At 40.2% G+C, this 20,890-nt stretch overlaps 1 protein-coding gene and 1 long non-coding RNA gene across 3 annotated transcripts in view; one reads left to right on the top strand and one right to left on the bottom strand.

Moving 5' to 3' along the window:
• Window positions 1-313: 313 nt before the first annotated feature.
• Window positions 314-8,036, bottom strand: LOC311631374. 2 transcript variants are annotated; one of them, XR_014796564.1, is made up of 3 exons: window positions 7,505-8,036; window positions 3,526-3,600; window positions 314-448 (listed from the first exon to the last, which is right to left on the bottom strand). It is a non-coding gene; the product is annotated as an uncharacterized lncRNA (long non-coding RNA). The 2 variants fall into 2 exon arrangements; XR_014796565.1 differs by lacking the exon at window positions 314-448 and adding an exon at window positions 2,407-3,305.
• RAB10 (RAB10, member RAS oncogene family) overlaps window positions 6,604-20,890 on the top strand; it is a 44,919-nt gene continuing 30,632 nt past the window's right edge. Inside the window, exon 1 of the mRNA XM_084901417.1 lies at window positions 6,604-7,320. Within this exon, the coding sequence (XP_084757543.1) occupies window positions 7,194-7,320 (127 nt within the window). The 5' untranslated portion in view covers window positions 6,604-7,193. The remainder of the gene's footprint in view (window positions 7,321-20,890) is intronic.

Genomic DNA, 20,890 nt, shown 5'->3' with positions numbered 1-20,890 from the left:
CATGTGGGTTCCAAGTTTCTCCTTAAGCAGCCCTCTTTCCTCACTTTTCCAGGACTCCCCTGATCCTCAAATGAAAAAAGTTTTCTCAATTCTTGTGCTGGTAATAACATATCTGAACATTAACTAATGGCCAAAAACAGCGTCTTTCTTTAATCCTTGCTCAACCCTATAGCAATTTCCATCTTGTTTCCATTTTGCAGAATAGAAAACAGGTTCAGAGAGGTTAGGTAACTTACTCAAGGTCTCTATTTCACAAGAGACAGATGTAGAACCCTTGGTTTAGTCCACTCCAGGCCCATGATTTTAACCACTGTGCTGCATCAATTGCTCCAATACAGGTGAGTGGGGATTGATCTGATGGAGTTGATGGTATGAAGTTTTTAGTGTGTGTGTTTGTGAGGTTCTGTGCCTTTAGCCACTGAATTTCTTTCTTTTGATCTCATTACTCCTTAAAAAAAAAAAAAAAAAAATATATATATATATATATATATATATATATATATATACACACACACACACACACACACACACACACACACACACACATATTTTTTATTGATTTCAGAGAGGAAGGGAGAGGGAGAGAGATATAGAAATATGAATGATGAGAGAGAATCATCGATTGGCTGCCTCCTGCATGCCCCACACTGAGAATCCAGCTTACAACCCGGGCATATGGTCAGGCTGGGAATCAAACTTCAACCTCCTGGTTCATAGGTCAATGCTCAACCACTGAGCCATGCCAGCCTGACTCATTACTCCTTTTGATGATACCTTTAAATTTTGGCAACTCAAGTCAGTTCCAATTCTTGCTTCTTCCAGTTTTAATCTTTCATTTCTCCTTCTTACCTTTTCCTGTTCTTAGCTCAACTTTCTTTGACACCATTTTTCTTCCAGTATGGCTTGCTGCTTTGATCACTTATAAGTATTCTCACTTGTAATTTTTCTGCTTTTTTTTTCCTTATGGTGCAATTCATCACTTACCTCCTTTTTTAAAAATATATATTTTACTGATTTTTTTTTACAGAGAGGAAGGGAGAGGGATAGAGAGTTAGAAACATTGATGAGAGAGAAACATCGGCTGCCTCCTGCACACCCACTACTGGGGATGTGCCTGTAACCAAGGTACATGCCCTTGATCAGAATTGAACCTGGGGACTCTTGAGTCCACAGGCCAACGCTCTATCCACTGAGCCAAACTGGTTAGGGCACCTTCCTTTTTAAAAAAAATAAATATATTTTTATTGATTTCAGAGAGGAAGGGAGAGGGAGAGATAGAAACATCAATGATGAGAGAGAATCATTGATGGTTGCCTTCTGCATGCCCCCTATTGGGAATCAAGCCCATAACCCGAGCATGTGACCCAGGAATCGAACCTGGGACCCTCTAGTCCACCAAACCAGTTAGGGCTCATCACTCTTACCTCTTAATGATACTGCTAATCACATTATTTGCATATGTGTTTATGCTACATAAAGCACATTAATTGTATTATCTTGTTTAATTTTTGAATCAACCTCATGAAGTACCATGTTCTTTTGACATATTAAGAAAAAAATATGCTTAGTCAGGTTAAATGAATCATCCATTGTCACAGAGTTAGTAACAGAACAGGTTTGTGAGTACGTTTTCTGCCTCCCAGTTTAGTGTTCATTCCACTATATCACAATTTCTCTATTAGCCTTAATACTATTTCTTGTTCACAGAAACAAACTTTATGATGGAGTTAGGTAAGTTCTTCATATATTTTCTTAAAAAGTGAATAAATAAATAAGTAAAACATTCCTCCAAGAGTTTTATCTTTCCATTACTTTTGAATCTTCAATTTATTCCCAACATTTTGAACATTTCTCCAAATTAGTAATTGTTTTCTAGGAAATAAACAGTGAATCTCTTTCTGAGTTTCATTTTCTTTTTCCTTCAATAAGCATGATTTGATTTTCTAGTATATTTAAGGTAGTGTACCAAGTGATATATACAATAATCACAGCCCTCAAGAAGATTCCAACTTGAGAAAATAAGATATGTACACAAGTATCTTCCATAAAACATAAAAAATGTGTCATAAGATTTGTCTAAATAGAGAGCTATAGGAAGAAGAATATCCACAGAGCTATTCACCAAAATGCTAATAGTGGTCATCTCTGGGGGTAGAAGTATTTTCTGTTTTTTTAATTTATTTTTTTAATTTAAGTATAGTTGATATACAATCTTATATTGATTATATTAGTTTCAGGTATATAAAATAGTGATTCTACATTTTTAAACCTTACAATGTGATCACCCGATTAGTTCTAGTAATCATTTGTCACTGTGTGAACTTGTCACATATTATTGACTATATTTACCTTCCCCTTTGCACCCTCTCACCCTCCCTCCCGTCCTCCTGGTAACTGACTCTTTGGTTGGGGATAGACGTTCTAATAATTAAAATTTTTTGTTTTCCTTATTGGCGGGTTCTAAGTATCTAAGAGTAAATATACATTACTTGTGAAATAAAAGGGAGAAACATTGATATTTAAAAGTGCTATGGGAGTTCAAAGGAGAAACGAGTTCCTTCTCACAAGAGTGTTGGTGAGAACAGTTAAGCTGAAGGCTGAAGAGATGTAGCTGGGGTGAGGAGAATGCATTTTGTATAGAGAGAACCACATTAAATTAAGCATGAAATCCAGCAGATATATAGCAACTGTGAAAAGGAGGACTAGTTCATCTTGTCTGGAGACTAGTGTGTGAAAGCTAGGAGAGGAAGTTGGTTAGGGCCTGGAGCCCTGTAAGTGCCAGCTGAGTAGGCCAACACTGACGTATCCCTGGAGGAGACTAGAACAAACACATCAGGTGGGCTGGGAAGGCTCAGGGGGCAATAATTCTCTAACAGGAGGTAGGACTAAATCAAGATATGCAGACAGAGCAGGATATTGGCAGGCTATGGTGATGAGAAAAGTTGCAGCCTCTTGGCAATCAGTAGTTAGTATCTCATGGAAGTCCCTGGGAGAAGCTTGGGAATACGGACATAGCAAATAGGCAGTATATAAATAGGCAAAGTCTCTGAGATTTTACAGCAAGGTGATGACATAGCAGTGAGGCCACCATTCAAGGGAAGATCCATTCTTAAGAAGAACAGAGAGCCAAAACCGGTTGGGCTCAGTGGATAGAGCGTTGGTCTGCGGACTGAAAGGTCCCAGGTTTAAGTCCTGTCAAGGGCATGTACATTGGTTGCGGGAACATCCCCAGTGGGGGGGTGTGCAGGAGGCAGCTGTTTCTCTCTCATCGATGTTTCTAACTTTCTATCCATGTCCTTTTCTCTCTGTAAAAAAAAAAAATAAAAAAAAAATAAAAAAAAATAAAAAAAATCAATTTTATATATATATATATATATATATATATATATATATATATATTTTTTTTTTTTTTTTTTAAATAACAGAGAGAGCAAGGGGCGGAGAGATTAAAGAGGAAGAAATCAGGTAAAAGGAGACTGAAAAATATACACAGGAAGAGGGATAAAGATGATCCAGAGTCAATACCTCTTAAGGCAGAGATTTCTTATAAAGCAGGTCCTGAGAGTTGATCCTGAAGAGCTGGCCAGCTGTGTGCGTTTTCTAGAAAAACATAGAAATAACACCTTAATTAATAGTATAAACATATAAATATACCAATTTTCTTTCTTGACTTTGCAAATATTCGGACTAGATTTTTTACAGAGCAATTTGAAAAAGGCATAAAACCTAAGCTAGTACTAAATTGGCACTTTCTTTCATTTAGTATGAAACTTTTTCAAATATTACTTCACATCTCTAGGTTTGCCTTTTAGGTCTACATAGACCCCCATTTTATCCTTTTATTGTATTTTATTTTTCAAGAATCAGGGGGTCTTCTATGCTTGATCACTCCAGCTGCCTTCGTGGTAGATATGGCTCGAAGCTTAGGCCTCACTCCAGCAAAACCTTTAACTTCAGGGAAGCCAAACATTAAGTACTGGCAGAGCGTCCCAAATTTCCCTTTCATGCAATATGGTGTCCTGTGGAGGTTTGCTTCTCCTTCCCCTTGCCCATATAGTGTGGGTTCTGCCACTAACAGTGTGATTTCTGACAAGTCCCTAACCTCTCTGAGCCTTAGACTCATCTGTAAATTACAAGCACAGGTTAAATTATGACTTAAAAAATATGACAGCCCTAAAATTCTAAGATCCTAACCCAATAATAAATCAATTGTATTAAGAAGTATAATTCGTTTTTAAAATAGGTTTTTATTGGTTTCAGAGAGGAAGAGAGAGGGAGAGAGATAGAAACATCAATGAAGAGAGTGAATCATTCATTGATCAGCTGTCTCCTGCATCAACTGAGCCCACAATACGGGCATGTGCCCAAACTGAGAATCACATCGTTATCTCCTGGTTCATACATTGATGCTCAATCACTGAGCCCCGCCAACGGGGAGATAATTAATTCTTAAAGTTTGGAGTCAATGGAGAAAAGATTCTAATGAATGAAACGGCTAAAAACATGGTATAAAGAATACTTAAAAAAATTTTTTTTTCGTTTTTAGCTGCCCATTACCCCCAAAATTTATATAGGGAAATTAATTAGGCTCTCTACATTTAAAAACCGTAACAATTCTAAAATGCATTACAACACTGAGGCTTGAGTCAATAGAACTTATTTTGAAAGAATCAAGCTAAGAAGATATTCCTGAGGTACTCAGGGTTGATTCTGAGTTGATAACAAAACTGTGAAGCACTGACCATCGCTCATTTTGTGATTCCCATAGCTAGCCTATTTTAGAATCGTTGGCCTTATCATAATAAGACATTCCCAATTGAAAGAATCATGTTTAAATGACAAGACTAAAAAGAGCGAGCACAGAAACAAACTGAAGAACAAGATGTACTAGAGAAGACAAGCATCTTTAGTAATGAAGCTTAAGGGGCAATTTTGAAGGAAGAACGTAAAACAAGTCTAAAGAATGGGTGACTGAAATATGAATAATTGCCTGAAAGTCTAATTTTAATTACATATTAAATACACAAACATCTTGGTGGTGGTTAGGGTGTTATAATGTAGTTCTCACCCTAACATGTTTGGTTCAGTGGATGGAGCTTCTGCCTGTGGACTGAAGGGTCCCAGGTTCGATTCCGGTCAAGGACATGCACCTTGGTTGCAGGCACATCCCCAGTAGGGAGTGTGCTGGAGGCAGCTGATCGATGTTTCTCTCTCATCAATGTTTCTAATTCTCTATTCCTGTCTGTAAAAAAATTAATAAAATATATATATTTTTAAAAATGTAGTTCTCAATACTTTCTTGCTTTTCAGATGTCTGTTTTCTCCTGTGTCAGGTTGAACCAGTCCAGGACCAACTACTCTGCCAACCTAGGTGTGCTTTGGAGCCATGAAGCACAGTGATACTGATGGGGCAGGAGTGTGAATATTAAGTAATTGATTGATTTCAGAGAGAAAGAGAGAGGGAGAGAGAGAGAAACATCAATGATAAGAGAATCATTGATTGGCTGCCTCCTGCACGCCCCACAAGCGATCAAGCCCATAATTCGGGGCATGTGCCCTGACCAGGAATCCAGCCCTGACCTCCTGGTTCATAGGACCAGGCTCCACCCCTGAGCCATGCCGGGCTGGGCTGGAGTATGAATATTTAAAATTACAGAAAGGAAGAAGAGGAAAGGGTAGTAGTTATAAATAAGACTGACGGGAGAGAGGAAGGATGTAAGGCGCCTGAAAGGAAAGTGCAAGAAGAGACAGTGTAGGGTTGTAGGGGGGGTTGGCTTCCCTATCCTTCAGTTTTGGACACCGGTGGTTGGGTTTTGGCGGGAGGCGGGGGACCTGCCTTCTCAGTACAGCGCTCTTGGGCTCTCCGCACTCTAAATGGGCGCCCAGGCCCGGAGCAAGTGCTCCGTGGACAGCACCGCACCGAAGGTTCCACGTGGTGGGCAGGTTCTCCCAGCGCCCGGGTGCTCCTCAGCCTTCCACTCCTCACCCTGGAAGGCCGATGACATCATGCCAGCCAGAGCAGCAGCGCGGCGGGCTTTTCCATTTCCAACCCCTGGAACGCCAACTCTTTGCTCCTTCAGTAAAACGGGAGGTAGCTTGCATGGTTCCCGTGTCACGACTAGCCCACGACGGAAGGCGCACGCCAGGATGCGTCGCATGTGAGCAAAGTATGAAGTGACCTAGGCGCTGCGTGTAGCAGGTTCAGCTCTACAGGAATCCCAGGGCCACCAAGTCCTTGGTCGCTGCACCCAGGGCAGCTCGACACCCGGTGACACACAGCCCGGAGCATTCTCAACGCAGCGGGCAGGGCGACCCCGGGAGGGAGAAGGGGGGGGGGGGTGTGTTTAAAGGGCTACTCCAGCCTACCGCGCCTGCGCAGTTGCTACGCAGCGCCACCCCCGAAGGGCACGCTCGTTCCGCCGCGCACGCGCACCCTATCGGGCCGCCACGGGGAGCGCACCCGTGGCCTCGCCCTCTCTCGCCCCGCCCCTTTCGTCTCTATCCGGCCTGAGGCTGAGGCTTGGAGACTCAGCGCTCCGCCCCCCCTCCCCCGGCTGCTCCACTCCCATACACACCCCGGCGCGCATGCGCAGAGGCGGACCTCCGCAGGGCGGGCCTACGTCCTTGCGTGAGTCAGGCAGCGCGCACGCACGCCGGCGTGAGAGGGCACGGGGGAAAGGTGGCTCTGGCCGGGGCGGCTGGGCTTCCTGTGGCTATGTAGCTTGAGCTCTCTGCTCGGGGTCCTCCTTTGGCTGCCATCGCCGAGTCCTAGCGCGGAGTTTCGGCTCGGGAGAGAGACTGTCTTCCACGCGCCCCGCGCTCCCTCGACGACGGCCGAGCTCGCTGGCTCGCCCGTGGGAGCGGTCCCGGCCGAGCAGCCCTGAGGGGGGGGAGGGGAGGCCATTTTGTCCCGACCGACTCCCCGGAACCGGGCAGAGCAGCGCGGCTGGGAGAGGCTGCGGAGCCGCGGTCGCCGCCCTCGGAAGCACCGATCGCCGCCGCCACCACCGCCGCCGCCGCCGGTGCTTCCTCGACGAGGCCGTTCGTAGGTCGCCCTCTCGAACCCTCCTTGTTCCCACGCCTCCCCGGTCCTCCGGCCTGAAGAACACACCCGGGCGAGGAGGAGTTGGCCCTGGTGAGAGGGACCGATCCCTTGGGGCCGCCCGCGGCGAGCGCCCGAGCCGCTCCTCCCAATGGCGAAGAAGACGTACGACCTGCTTTTCAAGCTGCTCCTGATCGGGGACTCGGGAGTGGGCAAGACCTGCGTCCTTTTTCGTTTCTCGGACGATGCCTTCAACACCACCTTCATTTCCACCATAGGTAAGACCCAGCGGGAGGGTGGTGTGTGTGTGTGTGTGTGTGTGTGTGTGTGTGGCCTGTGCAGCTGCAAAACCGTGTCTTTTTCACTCCAGACATCTTGCTTCCCAGAATATACACGCCTTTGTTTCAGTGATGCCGATCCTAGGCGAAAAAAAAAAAAAACACAACACAAAACCCAAGTTACTGTTTCAGTCTGCACCGAGCTCCTCACTGGCGCGGGGTCTTCCCAGGCTTTTCTCTCCGGTCTTCTGCTTTCGAGTCTCCCATTCTGCTCCAGTGCCTGTTTGTTGTTACAAAATAGGCAGCATGCACGGTTACTGTTTCTTTAAGCGGCTGGACTGTCTTTTCCCCCATATTTATGTCGGCCTTCCTTAGGTGTCGGTATCGGGAAGGGGCTTTATTGTAGTGGTGGGGATGGAAGCCGTCGTAGCCAGTCCCTTGGTAAAGGCCTGATTTACATACTTCAGGGTAAAGAGGAGATTCCATATGGTCACCACTTAGAGTCAGCCTGAGGGTTGTTGGGGTGAGCAATCCTTAAAGCCAATGAGAGGGGGAAAGAGAGTTGGGCCTCCGTTGACTAATTCATTGATGTGTCAGGCTTGTGCTTGGGGTGGGACCGTGGCCTGGGTGCCTCCACAGTGCCTTCAGGGGCGGCCACAGAAGCGGCAGTCTCAAGGGAGATGCTCAGTTTTTGTCTTGTTTTTTTCTTCTCTTCCTCCCCCCCCCCCCCCCCCGCCCCAAACTTTCTGTTTTACTTTATGCTAGAACTTGCAGGAAAGTATTGTGCCAGTCCTAACCCTAGGGCTTCTAAATGTACTTTCACCTCATGTTTCGGAATTACTTCACTGTAATTCTGAAGATGGACCTTTTTATTATAGAATCGGTTTCCCATTTAGGAAAAAGAAAAGGGAAGGCTCTAGGAAAGTCCCTTTTGACTTAGGTTCGGAAAGTTAGTGGCGTTCCCACAGATTGTGTTACAGGAATCGTATGTGAAGCCCACCCCCAATAAATACCTTAAAGGACACTTGGTTGCCTCTGTCACTTGAAGGCCAGCACTCGGTCTTGGGACAGTGCAATGAAACTCTTTAGTGTGTGTGTGTGTGTGTGTGTGTGTACACGCGCGCGCTTTAGTGTAACTAGATTTATATTGAGATGATTTTAACTGCAGTCTTCTTTGAACTCTGGAAATTGTAAAACTTAAGCTGATATCATACAATGTATATCATTATTGAAGTCGTTGATTTGGATCTCTTATGACATATATATCAACTACTTAATTCATTCTCATAAAATAAGTTGTATTGACATGAATTGAGCAAGTGATCATTTAAGATATATTATTCTACTCCCCCTTTTTTGGACGGGGAGTGACAGCCTAATACTTGTTTCCTGAGTATTTTACTGTTCTCTTGACCTCTCCTAAATTTCGTGAAACTTAGAACTTGTCTATATGCCTGTGGGTTAGCACTTCCTACCACTAAGTTTACTTTTAATATTCCACTTCAGTTGTAGCTGAGTTAGGTGATTAGATAGTTAAGCAAACATTTACCGAGTACCTAATGCTCGGCACTGTTTTAGGCACTAGTGATAAGTGATGATAAGAGACCCCTTTGGGAGCAACCTAGTGAGGAATCCACATTGGGGGGTGCCAAGTGCTACATTAGGGGTAAGCATAGGAAGGAGGGGTGACTAGCCTCAACCGCGGGAAGTCTGTGTTGGCATGCATGGAGATGGTGGTAAAATGAAGCCGCCTGGCTGGGAAGCTCAGTTGGTTAGAGCATCCCTAAAAGCCAAGGTTTCAGGTTCGATTCCTGGTCAGGACACATGCAAGAGACAACCAGTGAATGCATAAACAGGTAGAACAACAAATCAATGTCAGTCGGTCTAGCTCTCTCTCAATTCCTCGTTTTCTTTAAAATAAAATAAAACGAAGCCTGAATGACAGATAGGAATTGGACTAGAGGGTGGGATAGAGCCTTTCTGGGAAAGGGAGTGGAGAAGAAACCTGTAGTGAGATCAAGGATTTAATTCATGGGATCACCTTTAACCTGCCATTGAAAGGGTTGGGTGGAGAGCAGGACACAATCATTACCTCCATCTGCTCCTCTCCTTTGTAATGGGTGCACACTCCACTAAAACATAATCCTGTAAGATAGTGACATAAGGCTTTTGTGTTGTCCTTTTGCGTGGGAAAATGTGTGATGGTTTTGGATAAAGCCTACTGGATTGGAACTGTTGGCAGGTTAATGGGACTTTGGCAAGTTACTTAATCTCTTTCAGTTTCTTCTTTAGTGTTAATGATAGTGTCTATCGCATAGGATAGTTATAAGGATTTTATGGGTCAGTGTGAGTAAAGCCCCTAGCACAGTGCCAGGCACTCTTAAGGGCACGGTACATATTAGCTATAAATAGAATATGTGACCCTTCTGCTGCTCAGGGGTGGCAGAATAAAAGTATTTTCTGGATTGAATGTCCTACACAAACGGCCACCCTCATATTTGTAAGTGCTCAGCTAAACAATTTCACTTTAGATTCTGAGACTTTCACATTTTGATATAAAATGTATGATATGTTTGATATTTTGTTATATGGTTTGTTGAACAGTGTAAGTTGAGAAATGAATAAATAAATATAAAATTCTGAGTACAATTCATGTATTAGCTCTGTGTACAGGTTTAGAAGTCTACTATTGTCTTAAACCAGTGCTGTATCCAAAAGAAATAAAATGTGAGCGATAAAGATAATATTTTTTAGTGGCCGCATTAAAAAAATAAAAGATGCCCTGGCTGGTGGTTAGAGCTCGGGGCGTGGTCTCTGTTCCCAGTCAAGGGCACACGCCAGGGTTGCAGGTTTAAGCCTTTGGGGAGTGAAGCATGTGGGAGTCAACCAATTGATTTGTGTCTCTCACATAGATGTTCCTCTCTTCTTTTTCCTCCCTCCCTCCTTCCCCTTATCCTTCCCTTCCACTTTCTCTAAAAATCAATAGAAAAAATATTCTTAGGTGAAGATGAACCAAAAAAAAAACCTGAAAGAAGAATTTAATAATATATTTTTGCTTACTTTATTCAAAATGTTTTATTTTGTAGTCAATATTAAAGATGGTTGACATATTTTACATTCTTTTTCTCTAGTGTGTATGTTATACTTACAGCTCATTTTAATTTAGGCACATTTTAAGTGTGGCACTTGGCTACCATATTGGACAGTGCATGTCTATATAGTTTGTCTAAACTAACCAATTGCCTAATGTGCAGATAACTAGAAATACTAAAAAAAAATAAAATAAAATAAAAATCTCTTAATTATAAATGACTAGAGGCCTGGTGCATGGATTCATGCACCAGTGAGGTCCCTCAGCCTGGCCTTTGCCTTCTTGCAATCCAGGACCTCTTGGGAGATGTCAGACTGCCAGTTTCAGCCTGATCCACGCAGGCCAAGCTGAGGGACCCCGCCGGTGCACAAATCCATGCACAGGCCTCTAGTATGCATATAAGATCTTTGGTTAATCTCTTCCCCCTTCCCTCTGAGATTCATCAGTCTGTTTCCATGCCTGTGCATTGAGCGTCTGCCCCCTAATGGTCAGTGCACGTCATAGCTAGTGGTCAAACAGTGGTTTACGCTTTTATATATAGAGATAGTGAAACTTGAGTTGTCGCCTAATTGTGCAAACCTCCTGAGGTTTGAATAGACGTTGTTATCTGGCAGGTTCAGAGTGGCCAAATTATTGATATAAGGAAAGCCATCATTTATTCAGGCATGGCTATATCAATTACTTATTGGTTATTGATTCTTGGAAGAAATAATTTTTATAGGCTTATGGTGCTTGCTTACAGTGCCCACAAAAACCACTGTATTTAAATTTTTCTGTATATTTTCAGTTTCCCACACATCTATATTAGAAATTATGTATGATACTCATAGTAAGATTTATTGCAGATGGTTGCAAAAACAAATTACTGGTATGTTCCACACTCACTAGTTTCAAAGTGAATAGAAGGACAGTAGAAACTCCACAAGGGCAGAGATCTTTGTCTTTTTTTTTTCTTTTTTTTTTTCTGACAGATGTTAAGCACCTAGAAGAGTCCTTGCATTTCATGGGTGCGTGATAAATAATGGTGGAAAACAGGCAGACAGGTAGTACAGTCAGGATTCACTAACACAGAATTGGGGCTGGTTTTATTTTAATATTTTCCTGTCTACCTACTTCCTGAGTATTATATATGTGAAGTAGGTTGGGATCAGATTTTACTTAAGAATATCAGCTGTTTGGCTAATACCCTATTTCCCTGAAAATAAGACAGTGTCTTATATTAATTTTTTCTCCCAAAGTTGTGCTAGGTCTTATTTTCAGGGGATGTCTTATCTTTCCATGCGCTAGGTCTTATTTTCGGAGGATGTCTTATTTTCGGGGAAACACGATAGAGTAATTTTAGGGTAAAACTGGTCTTGGAAATTCAAAGATTGAGAAGTATTTGCTAAATAGAGTTACTGGTTTTGAATGAGCAGATTTCAGTGGATGATCTGACCCTCTTGGCAGTAAAGCTCAGGAAAGCATTACCCTTTAGTGATGATGGCAATTACATAGACTTGTCCCAAAATAGAAATTTTTGGTGGGCTGTTTATTGAATGTATACCTTTTGGTATTGTTAATCCTCCTTACACCTCTAGATTATTACCTTTTTAAATTTACATATTATTATTGATTTCAAAGAGGAGGGAGAGAAAGTAATAAAAAAGAGACATCAGTGATAAGAGAATTTATTGATTAGCTGACTCCTGCATGCCCCCTACTGGGGATCGAACCTGGAATTCAGGCATGTGCCCTGATCAGGAATTGAATCGGGACCTTCTAGTTCATAGGTTGACACTCAACCACTGAGCCGTACTGGCCGGGTTGTTACTACTTTTTCCAAAGGGTATGTTTTTCATAGGAAATGGAGTCTCTGGGCTTTGTATAAGAAATTAAATTGGTAAAGCCTCTTGCTCCTAGGAAAAGTATAATAAATGCATCCTTTTTGTTGTCTTTCTGGGTGTTTTTGCTAAGTTTTAGAAGAGTAGGGTGGTTTCACTAATCTGCATTTAAGAACTGGTTGGTTAAATTGAACTGAGTCCATTTTATATGGAGAAGCTACTTTTTAGAGAAATGAGTAAAACCTTTGTCATATTAAGCATGTCTGTGCTTTGCTGTGATACTCAGGCAGCAAGTGGCTCATGCTGCAGGAATGCCAGAGTGCCTAAGGAATTTCTTTCATTCAGACACATATTTTTAGGATTGATTAAAAACTATTCAGACATTTTCTCAAAGAAGATATATAAGTTACCAAGAAGCACATGAATAGATGTTCTACATCAGTAATCATTAAAGAAATGTAAGTCAGTACCACTATGAGATTATATTTCACACCACTTAGGATGACTGACTTATAAAAAAATGAATTTCCTCATACAGTTACCTGTTCAAGTGCTTGCTTTCAGTTATTTTAGGTATATATACCTATGAATGGAATTGCTGGATCATATTATAGTTATATTTTTAATTTTTTTGAGAAATCATCATATTGTTTTCCACAGTTGTACATTCTCATTAGTTCTGTACCCAGGTTTCAATATCTTCATGTCATCATCAACATCATCAACATTTGTTATTATCTGTTGAACAGCATTATTCACAGTAGCCAAAATGTAGAAATAATTCAAATGTCCAAGGGATTAATGGGTACATGAAATGTAGTCTTTACATAAGGTGGAATATTATTCAGCAAAAAAAAAAAGAAATGAAATTCCAGTATATGCTACCACAGTGTTTGAAAACACTGTGCTAAGTGAAACAGTTCAAATACAAAGGGACACATATTATGTGCAGTCACTTATATGAGATACATAGAATGGACAAATTTATAAAGTAGAAAGTAATTACCAGGGCCTGGAAACTGGGTCATGTGGAGTTTTTTATTGCTTAATGGATACATAGTTTTAGTTAATGGGGAATTATTGCTTATTGGGTACAGATTTCATTTTGGAAAGATGGAAAGGTTATGGAGATGGGTAGTGATGGTGGTTGCATACCAATATGAGTATATTTAATGTCACTGAATTGTACACTTAAAATTGTTAAAATGCCATTTACAGGCATCTAAAGTCAAATTCATAGAAACAGAAAGTAGACTGGTGGAAGGTAAAATGATAGTCCCCGAGGACAAGGGAGGTGAAATAAGGAATGGTTATAGAGTTTCAGCTTTGAGAGATGAAAAAGTTCTGGAGATTTGTTGCACAACAATGTGAATATACTTAACACCACTGAATTCTATTAATACACTTAAAATGCTTAACATGGTGAGTTTTGTTATGTATATTTTACTACCAAAAAACAAAACAAAACAAAAAAACCCAAAAACTATTAAACACTTAATCCAACTCTAAAGAGCATTTGATTACAAACAGCTAGCTCCTCACTATCCCATGTAATAACTAGTGTTAACCAGTGGTCATGGAGCCCAGAGGATCCAATGGTATTTTCCCATGCTTAATGTCACTCTCTGGTCTGCATCTTTAGATTTTGAAGGAAGTTTGTGTGTTTTTTACGTGTACTTACATAGAACTCCATGGAATGTTAGAATCACAGAATATTAATGCAGGAAAGCTCCCTATAATGAATCTTAAGAGTCAGTAAACAGGCAGGTGAAGTAATTTTCTAAAATATTATATGAAAAACTTTTTACTGGAATCTATATACGGTCCTATTCATAGCCCTGTTTCTCATTCTAAGAATTTCATTACTTTACGCATATGGAAAAATTGATAGGATGATTCTGCTACTCATTAATTTCTATTTGAAAAGTAGAGTTGCAGTATTTTTGTTCTGTGTTGTTTTTTGTGTGTTTTTTTGTTTGTTTTTTGACGGAAGTGGAAAAGTAACAAGTCAGCATCAAATATCAAGCCATTTGTTCAGGTTACTCATTCTTTGCAAATTTAGAGCATAACATAGCAGAGCTGAGCTGATAATGTTGGGGATAATTATTTTCTTCTCAAGAATTGTAGTGTATCATGGTGTACAAGATGTGGCAAAGGAAATATTGATATTGCTATTTGATTTGTAAAGTGGAAAGAATGATAGAAAAAATAATGGTGTTCTGTTTTAAGTTTTAAAAGTACAAGGCTGCCCAGTTTTTTCTGTGGTAGCATGTATGGTGAATAGAGAAGCAGAGCCTTGTGGTGTTAATTTACAATTGTTATTTAGCACAAAATACAAATTGTTTGATTGGCTAGTGAGATCTGCATGGGAAAACTGCTTATGGAGATATCGATAGGTCATAAAGAAAGTTTAAAGGAGCTTCAGAGGGTGTTGCGGTTAACAGAACATTGTCTAAATCCATAAAACTGATACAAGTCTTGTAAAGGTCATGAATTTGCTTCCTTTAAATAGATAAATGTTGGAAATTAATGGAGTAAGCAATATGGATTATAAGAAAAGGAATTTGAAAAGATTATTAGAATAAAAATTTGGTGAAGAAAACTCATTTGAAGGGAAATCCAAAAGGAAAATTTTTTTTGATGACAGTGCCATATAGGATTACATGCAAAAGTGGTTGCTTGATATTTATTCTTTTTTCCAGAGATGAAAAATAATATGTTTTTGAGGAATACAGCAACTGGTATTGGAACATTAAGTTTCCAGTATGACCCAGAAACAAAGCATCCAAGGTTGTAAAACATTAGAAAATGGAAAAAATGTTATTCTGGAGACTCAAAAAAATACAACACATCAAAATCAGACAGAGGACAGTGTTGATTTGTCTTTTTTTTCATATCAATAGCAATGCTTATGCAGAATTTTTTTAAATGAAATTTTTATTTAAGGCAATTGTATATTCATATGCAGTTGTAAAAAATAATACAGAGGGCTCCATTGTACACTTTGCCTAGTTTCTTCCAATGGTAACATTTTGTGAAACTAATTACAACCAAGATATTGACATTTGTTGTAGTGCACTATTTTTATTCAGATTTCCCCATTTTTATGTGTGTGTGTGTGTGTGTGTGTGTGTGTGTGTGTGTGTGTGTTAAATTCTCTACAATTTTATCACAGTGTAAGTCACCATCGTAGTCAAGATACCAAACAGTTCCAAGGGACAAGGATCCTGGGTATTTTTTTTAAAACATATTTTTACTCATTTCAGAGAGGAAGGAAGAGGGAGAGAGAAATAGAAACATCAATGCTGAGAGAGAATCATTAATTCTGTACATCCCACACTAGGAATCTGGCCCACAACCCAGGCTTCTGTCTTTGACCTACTGGTTCATAGGTTGATGCTCAACCACTGAGCCACACTAGCTGGGCCTGGGTATTCTTTTATAACTATACTAGAGGCCTGGTGCATGAAATTCGTGCATGGATGGGGGGGGGGGGGAGGTTCCCCTCAGTCCATCCTGTACCCTCTGCAGTCTGGGACCACCCTGGGGGATGTCTGACTGCCGGTTTAGGCCTGATCCCCACCTCCAACTGCCCCCCTACCCCCCGGCATGGTTGCTCCCAACTGCCCCCCTCTACTGGCCTGGTATCCCCTAACTGCCCCCACCCCGCTGGTCTGGTCACCCCTCACTGCCCCCTTCCACCCTCCCTCCTCTGATCGCCCCACGCAGCCTGCTGTTTGGTCATTACTATGAGGGCATCCTGACCAATTTGCATATTACCCTTTTATTAGTATAGACCAGAGGTCTGGTGCATGAGATTTGTCAAGGGTCTCAGTCTCTGCTGCTGCCACGGCTGCCTCTGCCTTGCCTTCCCCCTCCCCCCCCCCATTTCATCCAGAAGGACATCCGGTATAATTAGCACATTAACCTTTTATTATTATAGACTAGGGGTCCAGTGCACAAATTTGTGTGCCTTGAAAGGAGCTGTGAGCTACTCATACAAAATAAGAGCCTGGATAAAGTACACCAATCCTCAAGTATTAAGATTGTGAGAGGATAATTCCTTTGAAATGTGACTGGATCAGTTTTGAAGATAAATATAAGGATTTTTCCATATTGAAGAATACCTTTAAATAAGTAATCTCTTTATTTTAAATTGATTCAAAAGGGTTTGCACAGATGTGTAAATGTCAGAGCCATAAATAGCACCTTGTGAAACTGGCTTATTCCTAACCTTTAAGATGGACTTTCAGGAGGTCAGCCATGCTCTAAACTTAATATGCCTGCTGAAGAATAGTGGGCTTTTTATTTATCTGTATTTTTTTTTTAATCCTCACTGGAAGACATGTTTAGAGAGAGCAAACGAGAAGGTGAGGGAGGGAGAGGTGAGATAGTTGCCTCCTGTATGTTCCCTGACCAGGAATTGAACTGGCAACTTTTCCATTCACAGGATGACACTCAACCAATTGAGTCACTCCATGGCTTAAATATTAATTTTAAGGAAAGCATTATAGCCTAACTTAATTTCAAGAGTAAATAATTCAGAATCTTTGTTAATTTGTTTTTGACTGTTTAAAACACATCTTCCTGAAAACAGTGTTGTCCCATGCTGGCTTGAAATTCTATAATCATATGTTGTTTTGTAGATTTTGAAATCTACACCTTTCTGTACCTATATGGTATTTGTGTTAATTTTTTGTCAGAAATGCTTTTTTTGTACCTATTATGGCATAATACATATTAAATTATTTATCACCTATTACATATTAACTCTTATGACCTATTATTTTCCATTTTTGGCATTTGTTGGTATTCAGTTTTTGAGTAAATACTCAGAATCTGAAGTAAATTATTTCATTTTCAGACCTCAGAAAGATTGGTTCTGTTTTTTGGAAAGAAAAAAAAAATTCGTTTGTGAAGTTCCAAGGACATTTATCTGGGTACTGTTAATACTTAAATACGGAGAATATGACTCTTGCTGGGCATGTGATAATTTTGCCAATGGCAAACAAACTGAGAAAGAGCTTTTAGTTTTCTCTCAAATTAACTGTATTTGCTTAAAATACATTAGAACAGTGCTAAATTTTAGTTCATAGCATGTGTCTGGTAATTTCCAGATTTTAAAAAAATTGTTGTAAATGAAAATACAGCAGACCTTTTTAAGTTAAAAATACTACTTTAGAAAGTGGTGGTTTGGGAAACACTTTTAATGGCTTATTCTAACTCTTTTGATAGAGTATTACAGAAAGAAAATTGTTGACAATAAAAACAACTGAGGTACATATTTCCTTGTGATTAAATTTTTTTGGAGTTAGCGGTTGAAATCTGGATTGTGGTGAAAAGTCTTTTCAACCAGGGTAATACCAAGGGATTTTAGTTATTTCAGTAAGCACTTATCCTATATAATAAAAGCTTAATATGCAAATTGTCGCCTCGGGAGTTTGGGGAATTCAACTACTCGCTATGACATGCGCTGACCACCAGGGGATGGCACAGAGGGAAGGGAGGCCCCACCCAGCATTTGGCAGCCAGGGGAAGGAAGGCCCTGACTGCCATCCAGGTCCAGGGACCCTACCCGTGCATGAATTTCGTGCACCAGGCCTCTTGTTGGGTTTCCTATAATAATAAAAGTGTAATGTGCTAATTAGACCAGACAGCCGAACGACCTTTCAGACTTCCTAAAGGCTGTGAGGGCCGAGCCTCTTGCACGAATTTCGTGCATTGGGCCTCTGTATTGTGTATAAAGGGCATGATGCTTGTATAGAGATGAAAAGAAAAAAATATGAAAGTTTCTCTTTCAAAGAGTTCACAATTCAGTGATCCTGTTGCTCACCTAACTGTTCAGTAAAATGTGTAAAATTATAATAAAGCTATGTAAAGATGTTATGTGTGAAACAGGAGGGCCTGGTAAGTTCTGATTGGGAGTATAGGCCTCAGAAGAGGTCATTTAAGCTGAGCCTTAAAGCATGATTAGTAAGGTGCAGGGTTTGAGGACTATTTTCAGGTAGAGGGAACAGAATAGGAATGTAGTTGTTTGTACATGATATGTTTGGAGATTGCGGGTAGTATGATATAAAGAGGCTAGAGTGGAAGATGTACAGGATATAAATTGTGGCTGGATTGGATTATAGAAGGTTTGAAAGTCTTGTTAAGGAATTTGGATTTTCTAAGTTATCAAAAGTTTGAAATAGTGGACAGTGATTTCAGATAAAAGATAGGACCTTTTTGTTTAAAATGTGTGCTTTATATACTTTGTGTAAAACAGAATATGAAGAGCTGCATATTAAACTATTAACATGGGAGTTCATGGAGGCAGAAGATTTGCAAAATGCTGGGTAGAATCCAAGAGAGAGATGAGGAGGGGCTGAGCTAGGAAGGTAAGCATTAACATATTAAAGAAATAGAGTTGGCCCAGGCAGTGTGGCTCGATGGTTGAGTGTCTGCCTATGAACTGGGAGATAACGGTTTGGTTCCTCATCAGGGCACATGCCCAGGTTGAAGGCTCTATGTGTGCAGGAGGCAGCCGATAAATGAATTTCTGTCTCTCACTCCCTCTCCCTTCTTCTTGGAAATAAAAAAAATATATATTTTTAAAAAGAAATAGATTTGAGTTAGTGTAATTATATGTTGGGGACAAGATTGGTGAGAGCAAGGGATCAGTTAGGTTTCTAACTTGGGCAACTAGTAACTGATAATATCTAACTGAAATAGTTTATAGTAGGTGACATTTGTGAATTCATTTATATCAGGTCTCTAATCTGTATAAACTATTGGATAGGTTGAGGAATGAGCTGTTCAGTTAGGAAGCACTGTGAGCAAGCACTGTGCTAGGTCATGGGGAAACCATGAATAAAATTGAGTATGCCTGATGACTGGAGTGATCATCTAATTTATCATCCAAACTGGAACATATTGAGAGTAAAAGAGTGTGCTAAAGATAGTTACATTATTTGTCAAAATGTATGTATTTACAAACCCTTATTTTGAGGGCTGATTTTTTTAAAAATATATTTTATTGGTTTTTTAAAGAGAGGAAGGGAGAGAGAGATAGAGAGATAGAAACATCGATGAGAGAGAAACATTGACCAGCTGCCTCCTGCACACCCCGCACCGGGGATGTGCCCGCAACCAATGCACATGCCCCTGACCGGAATGGAACCCGGGACCCCTCAGTCCACAGACCGACGCTCCACCACTGAGCCAAACCGGCTTCGGCTTGAGGGCTGATTTTTATTGAAATATTTAATACTGTTTTTGTCTATTCAAAAACAATTTTCAAAAATTATTTTAAAAAGTGAGTATGTGCCCCTGGCCAGGTAGATTAGTTAGAGCATTGTCTTGACACACCAAGGTAGTGTAATTATATGTAACCAGGTAGGTTAGAGCATTGTCTTGACACACCAAGATTGCAGGTTCGATCCCCAGTAATCAACTAATGAATGCATAAATAAGTAGAACAACAAATCAACATTTCTCCCACTATTGTTATGTCGTCTCCCCCCCCCCCCCAAAAAAAAACACCAAAAAACAAAGCATGCACACAAAAACCTCGGTATGCATTTTTAAATAGACAATATTATTATTATTTTAAATGAATGTAGCTGAAACCAATTTGGCTCAGTGGATAGAGCGTCGGCCTGCAGACTGAAAGGTCTCGGGTTTGATTCTGGTCAAGGACTTGTACCTTGGTTGCAAGCACATCTCCAGTGGGGGGTGGGGAGGGCTTACAAGAGGCAGCTGATTGATGATTCTCATCGATGTTTCTAACTCTCTATCCCTCTCTCTTCCTCTCTGTAAAAAAAACAATAAAATATATTATTTTTTAAAATGAATGTAGCCTTGGCTGATATGCTATGTGGTTAGAGCACTGGCCCGAGCACCAAAAGGTCTCTGGTTCGATTCCTAATCAAGGGCATGTGCCTGGGTTTCTGGGTTCATTACCCATCCTCTGGTGTGTTGTTGATGTTTCTCTCTCCCTCCCCCTCCTCCCTCCTCCCCTCCCTGAGAAGATATTTTCCTCTGGTGAAGATTAACAAAAAATAAAATAATACAAAAAAAAGAATGTATTCGTTAGAGCAAACTTTTTTTTTTTTTTTTTTTAGTATCAATACAGTATTTGACTTAAAATCATGATCCACGAAGAATATTCTTTTTGTCATTCATATAACTATTCACTATATCTCTAATGCCATGTCTCTTGTAAATTTATGAAGAATGTTTTTTTCACAACAGTGTTGTGTTGCTTTTTAAAAAATAGAATTTTCTGCAGTCCTCTAAGTTGTATTTTAGGGTTGATAAATTGGAGATTGTAGATGCTTTGATTTGTTTGGTACTTCCTGTATGCAATCTTTTATTTTCAATAACTGCAATTTACCAGAGACCTCAAAACCTTAAGACATTTTGGGTATTTCAATAATTTGAAGACTTTAATACTTCCAATGGATTTAAAAATGTAAACAAAATTTAGAAGAGTCATTTATAAGAATTTACAAAGTAGTTCTTTACAGGTTCAAAAATTATCAAAATATGATTGGCAACACATGCAATAGAAATCGCATACTGCCTTGCATGCTAGTGTGTGGTACTTACCGGGTTGATAATAAATTTTATAGTTCAGTCACTATTTCTAAATTTTAGCTTATCTTTTAGTTGGTAGCAT

Source organism: Pipistrellus hanaki (assembly GCF_964339955.1).
Source record: "Pipistrellus hanaki genome assembly, chromosome: 12".
NCBI classification, from domain to species: domain Eukaryota; kingdom Metazoa; phylum Chordata; class Mammalia; order Chiroptera; family Vespertilionidae; genus Pipistrellus; species Pipistrellus hanaki.
Note: the sequence above shows the minus strand (reverse complement) of the source record. Positions and strands in the feature narration are given on the sequence as shown.